The sequence below is a fragment of the Xenopus laevis genome, chromosome 6L (genome assembly GCF_017654675.1).
Source record: "Xenopus laevis strain J_2021 chromosome 6L, Xenopus_laevis_v10.1, whole genome shotgun sequence".
NCBI lineage: Eukaryota > Metazoa > Chordata > Amphibia > Anura > Pipidae > Xenopus > Xenopus laevis.
Genome location: NC_054381.1, coordinates 133,395,621 through 133,417,870, shown reverse-complemented (window position 1 = coordinate 133,417,870; position 22,250 = coordinate 133,395,621). Strand labels below are relative to the sequence as shown.

General features: G+C 39.4%; 1 protein-coding gene and 1 long non-coding RNA gene across 2 annotated transcripts in view; one reads left to right on the top strand and one right to left on the bottom strand.

The window, feature by feature from the left end:
• Positions 1 to 5,743: 5,743 nt before the first annotated feature.
• Positions 5,744 to 22,250, top strand: part of znf704.L (zinc finger protein 704 L homeolog) — a 22,702-nt gene continuing 6,195 nt past the window's right edge. Inside the window, exons 1-5 of the mRNA XM_018268094.2 lie at positions 5,744 to 6,239; positions 14,379 to 14,620; positions 16,416 to 16,519; positions 18,095 to 18,324; positions 20,025 to 20,125. Coding sequence (XP_018123583.2) covers positions 6,015 to 6,239; positions 14,379 to 14,620; positions 16,416 to 16,519; positions 18,095 to 18,324; positions 20,025 to 20,125 — 902 coding nt within the window. The 5' untranslated portion in view covers positions 5,744 to 6,014. The remainder of the gene's footprint in view (positions 6,240 to 14,378; positions 14,621 to 16,415; positions 16,520 to 18,094; positions 18,325 to 20,024; positions 20,126 to 22,250) is intronic.
• Positions 16,048 to 22,250, bottom strand: part of LOC121394753 — a 23,135-nt gene continuing 16,932 nt past the window's right edge. Inside the window, exons 2-3 of the long non-coding RNA XR_005961996.1 lie at positions 18,011 to 18,304; positions 16,048 to 16,726 (exon numbers count right to left, since the gene is read on the bottom strand). This is a non-coding gene — a long non-coding RNA (uncharacterized LOC121394753). The remainder of the gene's footprint in view (positions 16,727 to 18,010; positions 18,305 to 22,250) is intronic.

Below are 22,250 nucleotides of genomic sequence, written 5' to 3'. Positions count from 1 at the left end.
ATATCCAATATTAATAAAGAGAAGTTAGAATATGTCTGTATTAGGCCGTCCTTTTCAGATATAATTATGATCAGCCAATGAATTCAGTTTCTACATTATCAGTCCACATTTGTAGTATGCCACTTGCAGGCCCGGATTTGTGGAAAGGCCACCAAGGCCCGGGCCTAGGGCAGCAGGATTTTAGGGGGCAGCATGCTGCCCAACCACACCCACATTGGTTCAGAAAAACTGGGGATGTGCAGGAGATACAACAGTTTTTAAACTTTCTGTGCACCAATCCCCATTGCTTCAAAAATGTGCGTAAATAAAGGGGAGGGTACGGGGGCGACGAACAACAGAAGGCCTGGGGGCGCCCACTATGTAAATCCGGCCCTGGCCACTTTAAAATAGGAAGGGGCCACAAGTGCAATTTGGCCATCCAAATGACACCATACCAAACTCATTCGTATGGCAGTATATTGATTGGAAAGCCCCCAAAATGTTCAAGGGCCAGCTTTACGGAGGCATCGAAGTACAGGTTCAGCATTGCATTTGCACTATTTTTTAACTAACTCACAAATTACATTTCCTAAAGCTATAAATTAGTGTTCTACATTTCTCCACTGACAGTTTAGACCACTATTCTATTGCAGATTGCTTCAGTTCACCCAGATGTGAAGAATGCTTTCTCTTCAAGGGGCAGATTTACTAAAGGGCGAAGTGACTAACGTTAGCGAAAATTCGCCAGCGTGAAGTAATTTCGTTACTTTGCCGATTTACTAGTGGTCGCTGGCGAAACTTCGCTAGCGAAGGAGCTAGACTCTAGCGGTAATTCTCTCCGTTATGCCTGGCGAAGTTGCGCTCTGGCGAATGGAAATAACTATGCAAATTCACTAAGATGCAGATTTTACTGAACGTTACGCCAGACTTGCCTTTGCCACCTCAGACCGGGCGAAGTGCAATAGAGTAGATAGGAGTTCCTCAAAAATTAGTTTTATAATTTTTCAAAGTCAGGGTGATAGGCTACATTTCCTAACATAAGGCACATAAACTATACACTGAGATCATGTGTAGGGCAATATAACAACTCTTTTTTTATTTTATTAAGGTTTCCCGGGCTTGTGTAATATATTTGCTGCAACATATACGTCCATTCAACTTTAACTTCGATTGCCGCAGTAACGCTAGCACTATTTCGCCAGCGTAAGGCGCCCTGGACGCAACTTCGGATTTTAGTGAATTAGCGTTGTCCTGGCGAATCTATGCCTGGCGAAGTGTTGCGATGTGAGCGAAGCCATCGCTGGCGAATTTTCGGAGGTTAGTGAATTTGCCCCCAAATCTCTCCACAAGTGTTCAATGTCATTTAGATCTGGAATCATTGCTAGTGTTTTGTCTTTAACCATTGCTGCTTGCTCTTTGCAGTGTGCTTTGGATCATTCTACTGCTGGAACACCCATGATCTTTCGACAGAGACTCAGCTTACTGACACTGGGTTCAATATTGCACTCCTGGCAATCTCCTGATTTCATGATGCCATGCACAGGCTCAAGTCAATCAATTTCAGGGACAGTAATGCAACAATAAAACATCAGCAAACCTTTGCCATATTTGAATTTAAGGATAGTGATATCATCGAAGGCTTAATTTTTTCCTGTAAACAAATAGATGTTCTTTACCAAAAAATCTCTCCTATTTAGTCTCATCTGTCCACAGGACATACTCCAAGGATGATTTTGGGTTGTTCAGAGGTGCTACGGTCAACCCCTAGTTAGGCTTTCTTATTTTTCTCTGTTAGTATGGGGTCTTCCTGGGTCTCCTACCACAGATCACGAAAGGTGAAAGTTGAAACCTAGTCTAGTGTCTGAAACTCTGCTTCACTCTGTCTGGCAGTTGACTGAGGTTTTTCATGACAATATCTGTGATCTTTGATCAAATCTTCTAGTGCATATTGCAATATATTGCATCTGGTGGATGAAGGAACATTAAGGTCTCTGAAGCTAGACATTGAGATTGCCCCTGCTGCCTTACAATTTTCTGCTTCACCTCCTCTGACAGTTCTCTACTTTCTTTCTTTTCTCTGTGTTGTGTGGTACACACAGACATTTCAAACTGGATGAATGTGTTCCTTATATTGCAGGCACCTGTAGCAGGGGGCGCCATTAGAAATCACGGGGCCCCGCCCACTCCAGATACAGCCCAACCACACCACAATTAAAAGACCACACAGACATCAGCGCTTAAAAGGCTAATCCCCCACACACGTTCTAAAAAGCCATTAATGGTCAGGGCCCCCTTATAAGTTAAAAAAACTGTGGCACCAGGGCCCCCATAAAAGTTTTTTTTAATAATCATTGATGGTCAGGGCCCCCCATAAGTAAAAAAAAAATTGGCACTTGGGCCCCCATAAAAGTTTTTTTTTAAACACTCTGCAAGGGCCCCCCATAAAAGTTTTTTTTTAAAAAAAACATAGGCGTCATGGCCCTCCCTTAGAAGTTAAAAAGAAACATTAGGGCCCCAGAGAATATTTTTTTTTAAAAAAAAACATTGTTAAAATTATTAAATTAATACATTGTTGGCCAGGGGTTTAATAAAATAAAAAATCACATTTTGGTGTTCAGCAGAACTGAACTTGTGTCTTCAGTTCGGCTCCTTTCATGGCTTCGGGTCTTTTCACGGCTTCGGGTCTTTTCGCGGCTTCAGGACTTAAATTTTTGCTCCTTTCGTGACTTCGGGTCGTTTCACGGCTTTGGGTCTTTTCGCGGCTTCAGGACTTACATTTTTGCTCCTTCTGTGACTTTGGATATTTTCATGGCTTTGGGACTTAAAGTTCGGCTCCTTTCGTGACTTCAGTTTTGGCTCCTTTTGTGACTTTGGTTCTTTTCGCGGCCTCTGGACTTTAACTTCGGTTCTTTGGCTGTTCAGACTTTGGCAGTTCGGGACTATGGCAGATGCGGCTCTGTAGTCAAGGGGGCAAGGCTATTTCGAATGGTGTAGCACAACCGGGCCCCCCTTTAGGCCCGGTACAGTAGTACCCCCTGTGCCCCCCTGATGGCGGCCCTGCCTGTAGCTCATTAAAGGTTTATTTACTTACAAATAAAAGGAGAATCACCTGCTTGAAATCCAAATACATTTTTACAACTTCTGCAAAGTGCCAATAATTTTGTTCAAACCATATAGGATCACTTAATATTTGTTTCCATTTTTTTTTTCTGGGGGAAAGGGGGGTTTGATAGATTTTAAATAAAATAAATACATATGTGAATATCACATAGCATTATTGCTTTCTGGTAGAACTAGCATGTTTATAAAAGTGCAAAGGTGCCAACATTTGACCTTCTGAAGTTATGCTTCATTGTCTGTGTTTTAGCGAGCTGATACTCACGTCACACTAAATTATACTCAAGTAACCATGTGAAATCAACAGAAAAGAAATCAACATCTTTCATCCCTATGGTACATATGCATGGAAGGGCCTGAGCCTAATTTCCCTGCATTCAATCCAAATACTTTATTGAGATTTCAAGCAATTAAGTTTTCACTGTAGCTTGGTCTTCATGAGCCATAAGTCTAGCATGTAAGAGTCCATGTAATTTCAGATTAGAGCAAGTCTTTGCCGTTTGTGGAAGACTGGAGTTCCCAGATGCAATTTATTTCAGGAGACAAGATTCTTAACTCACTTCATGGCAGGACCATCCCTGCACACAAAACAAAAACATATAGGGGCAAATTCACTAACCTACGAAAAGTTGCCAGCAACGGCTTCGCTTACAGCGCAACACTTCGCCAGGCGTAGATGCGTAATTTTCGCCCGCGTTAGTCACTTCGCCCTTTAGTAAATTTGCCCCATTATTGGAGACAGTGACCTTCTTTTGAATTGGATATCGCAGAAATCAAAAGCAGAGCAAAGCATCATGTCCACTGGAAGGGCCCAGGTAAGAGCTTGATAGATTGATTATTAAAAGATCGATTACTAAATATCGGGCCATTTTTCTCCTGTAAAATATTTTTTAGGGGAAACTAGGAAGGTCAAGTTAAGTAATTCAGTAAAGAGTAGCTAAATATTAGTTGACAGTATTGCAAAAAATTTGGTTTATGTGGCTTTTATCAGTGTCATACATAGACAATGAAATACAATTTACCTTGGGAAATATTCATATATAGATAGAGTACTAGTAGTAGTAGTTTTCAGTCATTTGCAGAGAGTTCTCACTGGGCAATATTCTCATAAATCCAAGTGTGTAGCCTGCTTACAAACCCAGAAATTATCATACATGACCCAGACCCACCTGGTAATAAGTGTGACGAGGCTGGCTGTGGATTATGGTTATAATTGAGAAACAGGCAACCCCATCTGATCACAGACATGATAAGTACAGCAGCATTATAAGTACAGTTCTATTTCCTGCATAGTGGTAGCAGAATGATAGCTGGTGGGCCTGGGAGTTGTGATACAGTAACAGCATGAACAAATGCTTGTAATACCTGTTGAAGTCAAGGTGATAGTTGGAAGTTGGAAACAATTGTTTACCGGCACTTTAGGTCTGTCAAAAATGTTTTTGTAGCTGTAACAATGCATGTGGAGAAAGTAGGTGTGGAGCAAACACATCTTTATAGCAGAAACAAACACATATAAGGGCTAATTTATAGATATACTTGTTTAATTGTACAACTGCAGTTGCCCATAGCAAACCTGCATTCATTTTGAAAGCAAAGATCTGGTTGGTTGCCTTGAGCAACTGCACTGTTATGTCAGTAGTATGTCAGCCCTACAGTGTCATACTTAGATGTTACTGGGCCTCACAGCAAAATGCTTTTAGAACCATAAACCTTTCAGCTTTGGCAAAGATACTCTATTTCACATACACAAATATTCTAAAAATTAAGCTTTATTGTCCTTACTTGAGTGTGATGATAATGAGGCTGTGGAATGCCCTGTTGGGTGATGCTGTGATGGCACATTCTATGAATGGCTTCAAGAGTGGATTGGGTAACTTCTTGAACAATTATAATACCATAGGCTATTGGAATCTTAAGATGTAGGGGGTATTTACTAAAACTCGACTTTTTCTCACTCCAAAAAAAAAAAACCTCAAACCTGAATCCCATTAATTTACCAATAATTCTTCTTCGTAATTTGGTGCGAATAAACATTGCAACAAAATTGTGCCTCAATTCGAATTGTGCAACTTGACGCTCCAAAAACTCAACAACTCGAATTTATTTGTCGTACAAATCAAACGCAGATTACGATGCCAAGAAACATTGTCAGGGACATCTGCCATTGACTTCTACGTGACCTCGAGGTTTTAGCTGGAGTGTTTTTTTTTATTTTTAGCTGGAGTATTTTCGGATTCAGATTTTTAGCAGCTTTGGGGTATAATAAATTTCTATAAGTTCAAGGTTTTTTTTTCTCAAAAAAATTGAGTTTTCCCCTTGAAAGTTCACATTATTAAGCTAAGTAAGTAGTTTAAGTAATAGATTTTATTTACCATTTATGTTAGGGTATGCCAAATAATGACCCGCCAGCTGTCAAGCTGAACAACAAGATGGCACCTTTCATCTGCAGTTGGGGCAGACTCTTCTTTAGTTGTGGCCCTGTAAGTTAGATTTTCAAACAGCGTATCTGTAATTTCATTGCAAGTCCATATAATACAGTGCAAAATGAGAGACAGTAGTACAAAGAGTTAAACAAAATAACTATTACAGTAGGAGAATTTATTCTTTTCCCTATCTTCTCACTTTGGCAGTCCCAAAACAAGCTTACAGTACATGGCTTACAGTCCCTCTCTGTCACGGACCTTCCAAAGAAATGGGCTACTCCAGTCCAGGGTTTTGAGGACTCCAGTTTGGATGGGTTTGGGGGCTTTGGGAAAGCCCACACACAGCTAGGGTGAGGAGTTAGTGGGGAGCTGTTTATGCTCAGCTGGGGGATCCCAGACTATAGGAGGCTGTGTTTGTGCTGGATATAGGGGCTGCTGCAGCTGTCTGTGCCTAGAGGGGAGGAGATAGGGGATAGGACAATCCCATAGATCAACATGCACGCTCGTCGCCTAAGCAAACGGTCCGTCCTGGGCAGTAAGGTGAACACTTCTGAGGATGCCCAGGATTGGGGTATGAAAGGGGCAAGAAAAAGACTGGGAATGGGGGCAGTTATCCAGGAGGGGGCTGAGAAGCAGAGAGCGAATGATAAAGAAGAAGTGGCTGTGGAGCAGCAGCGAGCCACGTGCGATGGAGAAGAATCTGTGCACTGCTCCTTAAAGGTGGGTGTAACCAGAATGGAGAGACAGAAAGAAAGAGAGAGGGGTGCTTACATGCATGCAGATCTGCAACCTATAGCAGACATATATGATACTGCATGCAGCCATGTGCTGCAACTAGGCATTACGTTCCTTATAACAAAGGAAATAAGTTTGCACACAGTACTGGGCAGCTCACCGTACAAAACTGTCATTGTTATGGAGTAACTGTAGCCTAGGTGTATAGATAAGGATGTTAGAGCAATGCAATTCTACTGAACTATATCACTGCAGTGCAGTAGCTGCTGAATAAAAGGCATCCAGAGCCTGTAGTTGTACTACAACTCCCAGCATGCCTCTGAAGCCTTCAAGTCCCGCACTGCTGATCCCTAAATCCTCTTTGTAGCAGAAAGCAGGCAGTCCTGTGCACACAGGCATTTCAGCTGTGTTTTCCATTAGAAGGGGGTGTGTCAGCCTATGGCTCGTGTTCGGCTCGCTCTATACTTCTATGTCAGTTTTTCCACCTTTCAGGCATGTGTCGCAGTAGCAGCCCTAACAAAGGCTTGCTGCCGAGCGGCAATACCCAGGAATTCTTTCTAATAACAACACATATGATACAAATCTCACATGGATATAGAGGACAATGGTGAAATAACGAAGCTGAATATAGCTTTGTGCATCGAATAAATGCAGATAATCTGTTTACAGCACGCTCCATTTAAAGGAATACCATCACATTTTTCTTTTTTTTAAATTTTCTGCTGTGACATGTCCAGGACCCATTTTCCTTGGGATGGCACTTAAAATTGCCGTGTTTTCGGACTACAGTGGTCTGAATTCACTACACTGTATTTAATCTGGAAAAGGGTCTAAATAAAGATTCCACACTAAGGGGGTCATCCCTTAACCCTTTGCACATTGTTTCCATGCATTTGCTGAATGTCCAGTTTTATCGGTTCCATAGCATTAAAGGCAAGCATTCTCTGTTGTGCGCTTCAAGTGGGTGTGTCTGTGAGCGTGTGTTTCTGTTAGTGCAAGCCTGGTTCCGTGAGCGAGTCTGAGTTTTTGTGATTGTGTGAGAGTGTACTGCTGTACATGTCTGAGTGTGTATGTATATACATGTATAGGAGCCTTTGTTAATGTATGTTGTGTGTGTATCTCTGAGAGTACAAGTGCACATGCCTGTGAGACAGACGGACATATTTATCAAAGGGAAGACAGGCAGTTCCCCAGGGGAGAACTCCACAGTTCGCTTTTCACTTGTACGGGAATTTTAGATTTCTTCTCTAGCGATCTGTGAGGGACTGTCTGTCCAACTTTTGAAAAATATTCCCTTAACCAGTTATTGTGGGTATGTCCTATATGAGAGTACTTCTTCGAGTGTACCTTTCATACATGTGTACCAGGTTGGTGTGGGAGTGAGTCTGCCCGTCGAACAGACGATGGAAAGGCGGGTTGCGTGTAAGTCATGCAGCCTTCTCTTGCAAACGTTATGCATGGCACAACAACACACATGCACACTCATCAGATGCCCTAACAATAGAGGTACGTGATTTTATTTATTCTACATATTGCTCCCTGCCTGAACTAGCTCTACAAGCATGATAAACCAGCCTGTACACTCATCTGCACAAAGAACAGAGGAGGGTTTGTCAACACGTGGCTTTCTAGCTATTACTAAAGCCTCTAGCATCCTCACTCAGCCATAAACTTACACTTACTGCAAATACAGCAGCATATGTCTTATTAGTGACTGCAGAACTATAACCCTGAGCACAAGTGCATATGCAGATCAGAGGCAACACAAAACAAAAATCCAGAATAGGGTTTGTGAGCTCTTGATGTACTGCAAATCCTAAATAACCAGTATGGCACTTGTAATTGTTCCAGTACTGTACATCCCAGCATCTTCATAGCTTTATCAATCACTGTAAATATCTTAGGAGTAAATGCAGTTTTTATACTAAGGTACTATTCTATTGACCAGGTAAGCCATATTTTACAAAGTAATGTATTTTATTAGGTGAGGACTACAAATTGGGAGCTGCAATTTTAAGTAAGTTAAATTAAGTATATTACCGTCTAAAACATCCATTGTTTATAGTGTGATACACAAGATCATTCACATATGAATTTACTTTACCTTGCACTGGTGTAACTGTAGAAGAAGTAGCCCAGGCCCGACAACGGATCTGCTTCCTAAATAGTCAAGAAAACACCCCCATCCCAGGAGAGAGGGGGACACGACTGGGTGGCGGGTGGAGGGAGTATGTCGGGCCCCTCTGAAGTTTTTTGCAGGGATGCCTTACCTTGTATTTAAAAATAATACTGTCCTATCATCAAACGTAATAAACAAAAACACCTAAATATGGATGCTAGGTATTAAAATATTACATTCTAAACTGTTCTGAATCATTTCAGCATTGTCTCTCTAACTTGAAATGTCAACAAATACTAAGTAGTAACAAGAGGGCTTATACTAAAATTGCAAAACGTGCTCACGTTTACAGCCCTGTTTTTAAAAAAGTTTGCACACTGTGCAAACTGTAAATAAAAAGAGAATGGAATAATCTGCAAACCATTTAAAACCCATATTTATTAGCAAATAGTACAAAGCCAGCATCCTTGATGGTATGGGGGTGCAATAGTACACATGACATGAGGAGCTTGTACCTCTGGGAAGGCACCATTAATGCTGACCCATATATCCAGGTTTTGAAACAACATATGCTGCCATCCAGGCAATGTCAGGAAAGGTCTTTTTTCCCTATTAATAACATTCGGATCAACCATCATTTTTACTGGCCAGGACGGTAAAATACCAGCCAGATGGCAACCCTAGGTTCAGCGCTGATGACGTGGCGATCAACAATTTGCTGATCGCCATGTCATTAACGTCAATGGCCTGTCCGGATTTCCTAATTTGGAAATCTGGACAGGCACTTTTCACCGAGACAGCCCTTCCAAAAACCAAGCTGTCCAGGTGAAATCTGGACAGGTGGCAACTAGGGCTTTAGCACACGGGCATATTCGGGGAGATTTAGTCACCTGGCGACTAATGGCCTCTTCGGCAGTCTCCCCTGCCTGCCTTCTGATATTATTTTACATTACCATGAAGAAAACTAAAAAAATAAAACAAATAAGATTGAAAAATCTTTCTGGAGAGTAGAGCCACCTTTAATGCTACATGAAAGGTCTGATAAATGGTTATTGAAGAACCCTTTGACACTGGAAATGGCTGGAGAATCTCTTGTAACATTTGCACCACGAAGGTGAACAGAATTGTGCCTTGCCATTTTTCACAAACAACCTTTCTTATGAAGGCCACAAATATTGTAAGTACATAATCAGGTACATGCTGACCCATTCAGCGGGCAACAACCTACCTGCTTAGGGTAGAAATGGAAGAGTACCAAATAAGCATTAATATTTTCGTGGAGACGTGGATTATATATTACTAGCGACCAAAGGTTGTGAAAAATAAAATATAAATTATATTCAATAATATAAATGTATAGGGTTTATCATATTCTTAGTCTTAACATGTCCTTGTCTTTGTTAATGAATGTATATTTTGTCTTCTACCAGTTATTCATTCTTTATGCATTAATAATACTTAATTTATACACGACAAGAAAAAAACACGACAAAACTCACGCCGTATGTTTTTCGCTTCTACTGTGGATAGAGTGGACAGATTATTTGGAGGGCTTGGAGAATATCACCAATAAGAAGTTATAGGATGAGTGAGAAAGTCAGATTTCAGAAAACTAGGTGAAAAGATACCCATGCATTGAGGAAATTCTATGGAAGATAGATGGCCAATCTGGGCATTATAGAGGGAAGTGGGGCTAGAGAAGTGGATTGGCATATTACTTATGACAGTGAGGGCTATATTACACAAATAAAAATGTGTACCAGCTTTAAATGCATGTTTAATAATGAAATAAACTTGGCTGGTAAAATGGGAAAGCTGTAGTTGGAGCTGGAGAAAGTTGAAAAAATACTGACTTTCAGACAACTGAGCTGGTGTTCCTGCTTGTTAAAAGAACAACCCTGCACAAATGTGGAAACATTAAGTTGCTAAAAGGGTGGAAGGTAAAGGAATATAGCTGAACACGCACACAAAAAGACCTTCTCTGCTCCAAGATGGCATCAGGTACTGATAATGAGAGAATTGGATATATTTTCAAACTCATATTTAGAGAACACAGTTATCTTTGCTATTCTAATAATGTGATGCTGTTTAGAATGTAGAAAATATAATTAATAACAGTTATTTCTGCAGTGCTTACAAGTTCAGAATTACCTGTATGGAAGAACAGCTTAATGTTTGTTTGGACAAAGTGCATTTCCCCAAAATAAATAGTGAAAACAGAGATTGATAGCAAAGTGACTGAATAAGAGATAGGGGAGTAACTGATACATTCCCAGGAGGTAAGGTCAATGGAACTGATGGGATTCCCATTGAATTCTACTAAAAACATAAAGAAAACATAATATCTTGGAAGGACTTTTGCTAAAATCAAGCATTCTGGACTATCTTAAACTATACTAGGTACAGGTGGGAGTGCCACCTAATATTATTAAGAAAAATATAGATAATGTTAAGGGGCAGATTCATTAAGGTCCGAATGGTAAATCAGATTTTTTCTTTTTGTGTCAAAACTCACAAATTCTAATTTAAAAGCACCAACTCGAATGTAAATTAGAATGTGAGATTTATCACACCTCGAACAAGGAAACAGTTCTTTTACAAGTCAATGGCAAATTCTTTTACAAGTCAATGGCAAAGTGTGTTGAACCGTTTGAATATGTTAATTGCCTTCCTGACATTCAATTTTTTTTCAGGGGGAAATATCGGTACAAATTTTTGGGTTGGGAATAGTCGATCGAATATTAGACGTTCAAGTTTTTTCTTAAATAACCTCCAATTCGAGTGAGTAAAAAAAAATTCACATAAATTTGAAATTCGACCTTTGATAAATAACCCTGTAAATGGCCCATTGATTTCATATGTACATTATGTAAGGTATGGCGTGTGGATTACATTTTTTAAAAAACAAAACAGTTTATCCCAAAAAATCCCTCTTGGGGATAAACTTTCCCAAATACTACAAGGCACTTGGGCGTGCAAAGGGTTGGTGACCTGCTTAAAGATGGGACAAAAAGCTCAGTTGCAATATTTACAAAACTAAATCATACAAGTGCACAGTGGCTATTTCTAAATCACCTCTTATGCTAGACTACTAGGCAAATTATAAACCCCTATCTTGGATTTATTCCTTTTTGCTTAAAAATAAAAAAAGACAAAAACAGAATCTACATTTATCAGACATGACAAATGATGACTAGGAGAAAGTATTAATACAGTATCTTTAAATGTTAAGAGTGGATTTTCCTAAACACTACTTTTGCATAAAAATTTTGTTACGCCTATAATAATGCATAAAGCAAAAATATGCTAAGCACCAACAGGATAAGGTAGGCAGATTTCTTCCATCTAGAATAGAATTGTCCTACAATCACCCTCTACTGGGTTTAAGTTTATTGATTGCTCAGCATAATTGCCACTATCCAAAGCCATCAAGCCAATTCAAAAGCATGTAATTAGTCCTTTTATACTTAGCTGTAAAGCTGGAAGCAATGGAAACCAGCAGCAGTAAGGGCAAGCAATGTTTTGTCCTGTTTTAAAAGGGGTATTAAAGGGATGGAAGGATTGTTTACACAGGGGATATGATAACTATGTATAAATATATGAGGACCATACAATAAACTCAATTGTCCTCTTGGGAGTCAAGAGGGAATTTTTCTCCCCACTGAGACAAATTGGAGAGGCAACTGTTGGGGTTTTTGCCTTCCAATGGATTAGTCAACTGTTAGTGTTTAACTTGAACAAAATGTTCAATTTGACTTTTTTAATCCTCATCTACAAGATTACTGTTTTTTCAAACTTTAATTTAAAGCATTGAAAATGGTTGTTCATGGTGAAGGCAGTGAGGATGTCTTCCGGTTGATATTGTGATGGAAGATTCTATTAATGCCTTTAAGAATGGATTGGTTTACTTCTTGGACAAGCATGTTATCCAAGGCTATACTGAGTTAACATATAGTTTAATATAGGTATGGAATAAATAGGATCATGAACTGTACATGGGATCAAGCAGTGTAAGATGTAGTATTTATGAATGCACACCCACCAATAGGGCATGGACACACGTGCGTTTTTACTGAGCGGTTTAACTGCGTTTTTTAAAAAAAGCAGACTGACACGAAAATACGCTAAGTGGTTACAAGCTTAGGCAATGGCACACTAGGCTAGCGTATTTACGTGACAATTGGTTTTTAAAACGCATGTGTCTATGCCCATGTACTTAAACATTGTACACATAGATAAGACTAAACTTTTATTTCATTAGCTAAAACAAGATAAGATAAAACCGGATCTATAGTTGCCAACAGAAGCAGAGATTTATCGCTGGCAACTAATCTACTAAAACGACAAAAACACAAAGTACCAAGAGTGTGATTTTCATTTACATACAATACATGCATGCTCTTACTCATAAATAATTGTATTTATATTCATTACGCTGCTTAGTGGGTGCACTTTCCAATTTACTATCACAAAATCAGTCCTGCAAACATAATTTACTCAATATTCCGCAATTTGTACTGAATGCATCATGATTGACCTAACCAGAGATTATTGTCACCTCACTTTGTGTATAGATCAAAATTTTGCCAGGCAATGCTCAGGTGTATTTGCATTAATCCCTATCTCCCAATTGTCTAAGGGTAATGTCACACTGTGAAATTCAGGGAGATTTAGTTGCCCGGCCACTAATCAACTCTTCTTTTGGGCGACATATCTCCCCGAACTGCTCCCCCCTATCTTTCGCTGCTAGAATGAAAAAACGCCTGCGACATGGCACTCGCAGCGCTTAGTTTTCCGAAGTCGCCCGAAGTTTCCTTGTAAGGCAGCCAGTGCCATGCCGCAGATGTTTTTTTCATTCTAGTAGGCGGAAGACAGGGGGAAGCAGTTCAGGGAGATTAGTCGCCCCAAAGAAGAGGCAATTAGTCGCCCGAATCTCACCCGAATCTCCAGGTGTGACCTTACCTTAATAGCATTATGTGTAAGATAAATATAATCAATCACCCCATTAACACAGACACATCACAGTAATGGATGGTTATCTGGAAGTAAGAGCAGGATAGTTGTTTAATGCAGCAAAAGTCAACAGACAGAAGAGAGACTAAATGCTGACAAGCTTTGCAAATGGCTTTGGCAAGGGTCAGACTGGGCAGAAATTTGCCTGCCAAAATCCTCAGGCTGATTTCAGCCCTCGTCAGCGAACCTTGTGTCGGCTAAGGCATGAACAAAATTGGCAGATTTCGGCTCACAATGCAAAGTCTCACGTTTCTTTGCCGAAATCAGCCAATTCTGCTCGCATCAGAGTCAACAAAAGGCTTCCAGTCGAGAGCAGACAAGAATATTCGGCTAGTGATCTGGCCCTAGCCTTTATGGTGAAGACACACTGAGCTACTAGTATCAGCTACTTGTCACGGCTACAAAATGGAGAATAGTGATAACTGGCTTTGCTAAGACACTACATGTTTTTTTGCAGAAGCAATTCTCAGTATTTTCTAAGGCACAGGTAGCTGCTACTGGTAGCTCTGTGTGTCTTCTTGTTTGGGGTGACTAAGCTCCCCGAACGGCTTCCCCCGTCTTGCGCCGGCTATAAAGAAAAGTCGCCTGCGGCATGGCACAGGTGGCGCTCCGTTTTCTGAAGTCGCCCGAAGTTTCCTTGTGGGGCAATTTCAGGCGACTTCGGAAAACGAAACGCCGCGTGTGCCATGCCGCAGGCGGCTTTTCATTATAGCCGGCACAAGACAGGGGGGAAGCCGTTCAGGGAGATTAGAAACTTTCATAACCTGCCGTATTGTGTTAAATGGACATGGTAATTAGAGGGTGTGGCCACAAAAATGGGCATGGTGAAAAAAAATTTGCCGTGATACGCGTGCCAAATCTTTTTGTCCCTCTTTCTATTTTCAAAATGTTGGGAGGCATGATGAAAGTCTCCTGGGGGATTCCTGCAACCTACTGTATGTATTTTCTATGCAAAACATGAGAATGTAATGTACATGAATTTTGTTCTGCAGGGAACAAGGAAAAACAATAAGTCTGGACCATCCACAAATCAGTACATGGAAATAGTACATATTGGACACATCGCATCAGAAAAACCAACTTACCAAGCAAAAGAATGGAAGGAAGCAGAATTTGTGAAACATAATTCAGGCAAAGTGTTTAAATGCGATCAGGACATGAATAGTGAATACACAAGCATTCTTGAGCAGAAACGCAAAGTGGTTTCATCCAGTATTGATGTCCCTCATGCAAGGTATGTATCATGTTAGATGGCAGCAGCTCCAGAAACACCGCTGGTTAGACTACAAATAACCTAAGTATTAGGCACTTTTACAGCAAGTCAAATATAACAAGTAGTTTATATTTTACACAGTTTGATATTGGCTATTTTTTGATTTCCTGTAAAACTCATGAAGATTACTCACAGCCAATACAAAAGAAGAAAGCAACTGTAACCTTAGGACAATATCTAGATTATAAATAGTATGCAAAAGTGCTTCATAAAAAACAAACTTACTGCATCCATGAAATGCTTCAATGAATTGTAAAAAGGAATCAAATACATCTATAAAGCAATCTTTTGAAAGAAACCCCCAATTTATTATCTTTCAAAGCTCTAAAGCATTGCAATGAAAATATTTCTAATGTTAAAATGCCATGCTTGGTATGTGAAACAAATGTGCCGCCTTAGGCATTTTTTTCTGTTAGTCATAGAGCTCTGTTTATAAATGCTTGTCATAGGAATGAATATATTAGCCAGCACTGAGTAACATGTTTGTTATATGCTTTGTGCATGAACACTGGCTATAAGCAGAAAGGTTGTGCTGGGGAAAACTTGCATGCTATCAGAATAAATGTTTAACATTACCAGTTTTCCCCTTTGGTGTGATCTCTCACTGGAAGTTAAAGTGCCCAGGTTTAAATGGAAGATTTTGACGGAGGAACAAAACAATGATTATTTCAAGTAAGGCAGAAACTGCAAGATATACTACTGAAACCAGGAAAAAGCATATCATAGGAATATTCAGGGCCTTATTTATCAAAATCCAAATTCTTCTGACTACTGTATTTAAATAAAAAAGTCTGTCCAAACTAGAATCCACAATTGGACCTTCTTTATAATTAAAAAAGCACAATGTAATCAGATTGGGGACAAACACGAAAAAAATTGAGCAAAAATCTGATTGTATGATTTTTCTGAGTTTTTTCCCCAATCACTAGTTTTTTTCTGGTTGAAAATTCAGTCAGAAATAGACAGATTTTCAGGCTAATTCTTAGCGCAGACCACAGAAACTTCCAAATAGTATAGGGACCTCTCCCATTGACTTATATACAACCTCGGTAGGTCTGAGATGCTGGAATTTCGGATTCAGACTTTTTCAATCCTTGTGGTATAATAAATCTCGAAAAAAAGCAAGGTTTTTTTCCCATTAAAAATTCGGATTTTATAGTAATAGTTTTATAGTATTTTATAGTACAGTTTTTGGCATTCGGACTTTAATAAGTAACCCTTTAAATGTATTTTCTTAAACACAAACTATACATTTTTGCAAATAAAATTGGTCAGTATGGCATTCCTTAAATTTGACATGGTAACAAGAAAACTCACCTTGAGAAGTAATTAAAATGAACCTGTATCACACATTTATCAAACCAGCTTCTGGCATTGGAACTGATAACTTAAAATGAGACACAACAGAGCAGAATGGATAAAACTGATCAGATAATGAACTATAATGCAAAACATTCATATGATGATAACGCTCATGTGCACCTGTAATTTAAAAGTCTATAAATTGCATAGGAGCTAGAAGTTCATGCATAGTCGTATTGAGTGCAACTGACTCAACATAATCCACATTTGTGTTTATTACAATTATTATTGTTGATGTATCTCAACAAATGTACCTTCAGATGTGTGGTTCTAATTGGCTACGTGACCAAATAACTGCTAATAATCTTTGTTAAATTGGCCATTGTGCTAGCTGATGTGCACAAAATATTTGCAACATACCTTTAAAAAATACATGTTTTCCACTGTATTCTAGAATATTTGAAGGTGAAGCAGATATGGACAAAGTGACAGCTGCAATTGTACTGACCAGTTTGTCTACAAGTCCATTGGTTCGAAGCCCTCCTATGCGACTTACTGGTAAAGCTACCTATATCCTTGCAAAGTGTGTTGTAAGAATAATATAATAGATATATATGAACATCCAACAGGGAATACTCCCCTATAGCCATTTACCCACAAACTATGTGTCATGCTCCATATTAAGTCATTTATCATGTGTGACTTACATTAACGTGGCAGCTCCAAGATTATGAAATAAGGAGGAAAACAGCCTCTTACATATTCCTGAAAGAAACAAAAAACAGGGATATCAATCCAACTGAAACCAACTGTCTAACCAATAATTCTAAATATTATAATTTGTATTTGTGCTTTTACAAGGGTTTCCTCAAAACCAACGTTGTACCTCCAATACCTAAACTTGACCTGCAGGAGGTTATCTCAACAGCAAGTGTGCTTACATTTACACACTGACCCCCTTGTGCAGTGTTTCTCATAGATGGTCCAACATCTGTATTTTAGAATTTGATATACCTGCCTGCCTGCCTATGCCCATCTATCCTGGATCTTTCTTCTTTCGCTGCCCTACCCACAACATTCAAAACTCAACAGGGCTTCTCCAGAAAAGGGGAGGGTTTGGGCTGATCAGGTTTTGGGTTAATCATATAAATCATTAAATCATAAAAATGCTGGGTTCAGTTACCAAAGTTTGCTTTGCTAACAGTTAGTGATGGATGAATGGGGAACATGAACTGTTTCTCTGGTAACCATATCTTGGTATGGTTTAGAATGGTGAATGATGGTGGTAGCGGGAAGAAGTTCTGCCAGCTTACCTCCTAGAACATTGGTAACAGTCATGGGAATTGTTTCTAAGCTTTTAAACGTGTTGGTTGTGGTGATATAAATTGCTTGGAGTGGTATGAGCTGCTTGCAACTCTTTCGGCATATTGTCATTATTAGCGAGGGGGTAGCCTTGCACCTAGTCTGCTTTAACTCTTTCTAAAGCTGGGGAAGATTTAAACTGTTAATTTAGGCCCTTCAGACCGAGTTGGCAGGCTTATCTGCCTGTGTATGGCACTCCATCAAGACGAGAACAGAGGGCCAAACGATCAGATCAGCTCGTTATGGCCTCACATGTAGGTGGCCATATCAGTCAAAGGTCTGCTTGTTTAACAACCTGACCAACCAAGTGGATCTTCAGGTGTATGGCCAGTTTTAGCCGTCATCAAAACAATAAAAATAATTAATATTACAGCCACTGACCTTGACCCTTGTTTTTATGTTTGTCTGTCTGTACTTATTCAAGGGCTACACATATTCTAGAAATTATTTTAGTAATTGAAAGACTTTAGTTTATGTGTATAAGGATTCCGACATCATCTCAAAAATTCAAAAAAAAAAGATGCAAGATGCATAACAATATTTCTTATGGTCTTACATTTCCTCTTACTATATTATGCATGTATTCATCTGAAGATCACTCAAGTTCACACAACCTCTTAAGAGGGCTATGATATGTTAAGTGGAACTATTTAACAATGCACAAAAAATAAATCTGTAATAACTTACCTTTGAAGATGGTGCCATATATGGCCAAATCATAGTTACTACATCCGAGTGTATATTAAAATGCTTTTATGTTTCTCTTCTCAGATATGAATGTGTCTTGGAAAGAGCTGGGGGTTGTTTCATCCAGCACTAGCAGTAGTGGTTGCTGGAGTTGGAATACACCCAGTGACTGCTCTAATCCTTCAACACCATCCCCACCATTATCTGCTGACAGCTTTAAGTATTTCCAGCCCTTGAATCATGCTGATGAGAATACTGAGGATGCAGAGCCAAGTGGCCTTCTTTTTGATGATCCTGTCCCAAGGAAAAGAAAGGTCTGAACTAATCTTTCCATTAAAGACATGTGGCAACATATTATTATGATTATGGTTCTATAATATATTTCCAAGCACAACTGCTAAAAATGACAGATGCTGGAATAGACAAATAATGTACTTATAGGTCTTCAGTCCTTTGGCCAAATCTAACCACTTTCAAACCATACAAACAGTACTGTTATCATTAAAACCACATTGTTTGGTCAACACTTGATTAGATGTTTGTACAATCTACCATGAACTTGGTTTTACTGAAGCACTGAAATCTGACCAAACCACGGCTTAAAAAAAAGGGGGTTCGGGACAAGGCAGAGGAGTTGTATTTTCAACAGAGTGAAACCCTTTTAGCTACAGGGGGTTTAACAGGAGTTTGGGAAACTATAAAATGTACAAAATATAGACTTTTGTATCACAAAATGGAATAAATCACAGTAAAGTGCATTCTGACACTGTAGAATTTAAGTTTGGGTACTTTAGGGGGCAGATTTACTATCATTTGATCGATTGCTTAAAATCGTTCGATTGGAAGGATTTTATCGTTCGATCGAACGATTTTCATTCGATCGTTCGATCTAACCTTTTGCGCTAAAATCCTTCGAATTCGATATTCAAAGGATTTTACTTCGAGGGTTTTTTAACCCTCGAAATTCGACCCTTGATAAATCTGCCCCTAAGTGTAGTATTATAAAGAAGCCTGAGATGGACCATTTGGGGAACAGTTAGGGGCAGATTCGAGTGAAGAATTCGAATGTAAAAAACTTCGAATTTCGAAGTATTTTTTGGGTACTTCGACCATCGAATTGGTTAAATTCGTTCGAATTCGAACGATTCGAAGTAAAAATCGTTCGACTATTCGACCATTCGATAATCGAAGTACTGTCTCTTTAAAAAATACTTCGACCACCTACTTCGGTAGATAAAACCTACTGAAGTCAATGTTAGCCTATGGGGAAGGTCCCCATAGGCTTGCCTGTGATTTTTATTTGATAATAAGTCAGTCATTACAGTCTGAATCTTAGGTGTGAACAATGCAGGGTCTTACATGCCAGGGTCTTACAGGTGTGGACAATACAGGATCTTGCAGGTAAGAAAAATGCATCGTTTTAGGGCTTTAGCACACGGGCAGATTAGGGGAGATTTAGTCACCTGGCGACTAATCGCCTCTTCTTCGGGGCGACAATCTCCCCGAACTGCCTTCCCCCTGCCCTCTGCCTGCTAAAATGAAAAATCACCTGCGGCACTCACTCACTGCGCTTTGATTTCCGAAGTCACCCGGAGTTTCCTTGTGAGGCAACTGAGGGTGACTTCGGAAATCGAAGCACCGCGAGTGCATTGCCAAAGGTGATTTTTCATTTTAGCAGGCGGAAGGCAGAGGGAAAGGCAGTTCGGGGAGATTGTCGTCCTGAAGAAGAGGCGATTAGTCACCAGGCGACTAAATCTCCCGAATCTGCTCGTGTGCTAAAGCCCTTACAGGGGGGACTACATGGCTTTAATTCAGTAAGGACATTACCACAGCTTTAAGAATAACATGTATTGTAACATGTACGTTTTTGGTGTAAAATTTTGTACACGTTTTTTAAAATATGCCCCTCAGTTGTAACTGAGGCTTGCAACCGGTTTTTTAATATATAAATTTAGCATGTTATATTATTTACAATTATTGACAATGCACTATATTGTACATCGTTTCTCTACAGAATTCCATGAAGGTGATGTTCAAATGTCTGTGGAAGACATGTGAGAAAGTTCTGAGCACATCAGCTGGAATAAAAAAGCATATCAGAACCATTCATCTGGGGTAAAGCATTATAATTTCTTACAGTTATAAAACATATCCATATATATTTTCAAGGAGATTCATTCTAATATAAGTGGAAAGATAGGAGCTAAGTGAAAATTAAAGAGCCGATTGCTATTAAAGGTGATCTCCATCCAAACATATTGAAATGAAATTCTAAGTAACTTTTCAATATGCATTAATAAAAAGTTTTTGTTTTTTGAACAATGAATTGCAATTGAAAGTATTATTTGTTTATTTCTGATTTCTGGTTCTGTCTCTTGAAAAAAAATTGCAAAAGAAGTCTAGCTTTTGTTTTAGGGGACAGAACCATTAACAAGGGTCCCCAATCTTGGGAGTGTTGGGGAGCAACACAAACATGATTTTTGGTAGCCCCGATGTGGACTGGCAGCCTACAGGAGGCTGGCCATAAACCTGTTTTTTTATGTAACCATAAGTGGCCTCAAAGCCAAAAATTTAAAAATAAGCACCTGTTTTGAGGCCACTAGGAACAATATCCAAGGGGTTGTTGAGTTACATGTTGAACGTGAGCCACTTGTTTCGGATCACTGGTGTATAGAATATGAACAGCCAGGTACAAACTGTTTTCCATTTCAATTACAAATAGATTTAAAACCATAATAAACCATAGTATTATATTGAGATATTAAAATGAGATCCTGTGCGCTTCCTACAATAAACTTTTACCAAAAATGTATTTGAGTCTCTCCCACTTCACCAAAATATATTCGGAGAAGTGGGAGAGACTCAAATACGTTTCTGGTAAAACGTTATTGTAGGAAGCGCACAAGATCTAATTTTAATATCTCTGTCTTTTGGGTTTGGAACCCTTGAAAGCGCAGGGTGCAAGACTATTGATTTAATCCATAGTATTATATTATAGTATTCATATTAGAAAGTTGCAAGAATATTCTTTCATCATGCAAAAGCTGTCTTTTGGGTGAAGATCCTCTTTAACTTTGAAGGCTCAGCTTCTTCATGAAGTGAAGAAGGCACATTTGCAACCTACAATCACAGTTAAAGTCACACAATAATTGAACCAGGCATTGCGTAAAATAGATGTGCTTGGCACTGCTGTGTTTGTCCTGTCTCCTGCTCTAGTCTGCAAGTGTGTATATTGAGGCTCTGAAACCCTTGCTGTGCCACCACTTCAAAGTTGGTAACAGCTCCAGGGTTTACAGAGCAATTTGCTTCAATAAAATCACACACAGACATATTTTGATTCAGAGCATTGGAAATGAAGAAATCCTGAAAAAATTTTCAGTGCAACTACATCTTATTTGCAACGAATTTAGACACAATTGCTTCAGGTGCATCTCCCTGCTGGAATCATGGGTAAAACATATTTACATTTAAAAAAAATGGCAACTTGTGTCCAAAATTACATTGTACACTTGTGGTCATAAATAGGTCCTTAAGTCACATGTTCAACACATTATGAAAAATACAGATAACAGGTCAGGATTAAGATCAAGAACATTTTCAGCTTCATTTAAGTGAACACAGCACATTTATTCATATAAACCAGGGGTCAGCAACCTTTACTATCAAAAGAGCCATTTTGCCCTCTCTTCCACTAAAGAAAAATAGTCTGGAGCCGCAAAACATAACACCGTTTATAAACTTTTAAACATTTTTTTTAACTGTTACAACAACAGAATACAATAAACAAATATGCAGTGTGCATGTGCAGGCCTACTTTGAAATTAATACAACACTGAATAGCCTTATTAAATACTAATGTTCTCATCTGTTTAAAGGCGAGGGCTATAGCCTATAGACGTCATTAAAATATGCGTCACATCCACGTCTATAGCCCTCACACCTGCTGAAGCTGGACTCTGGAGGCTTCTCTCTTGTTTTGAGTGTGCGACCGCGGTAAGGACCATAATGAATCCTCTTGCTGTGGCACGGTCTTGCCTGGGACGTCTATACAGGCCTCGCACCTGCTGGCAGCATCTTGAGTGTGTGACAGCGGTAAGCTAACGGTTAGCTTACCACAGTCGCACACTCAAGAAGCCACCAGCAGGTGTGAGGGCTCTATAGACGATGTGACAGGCAAAGCCGCCAGACTGAGCCACAGCAAGCAGGATGAAGAGCCGCATGAGGCTCCGGAGCCGCGGGT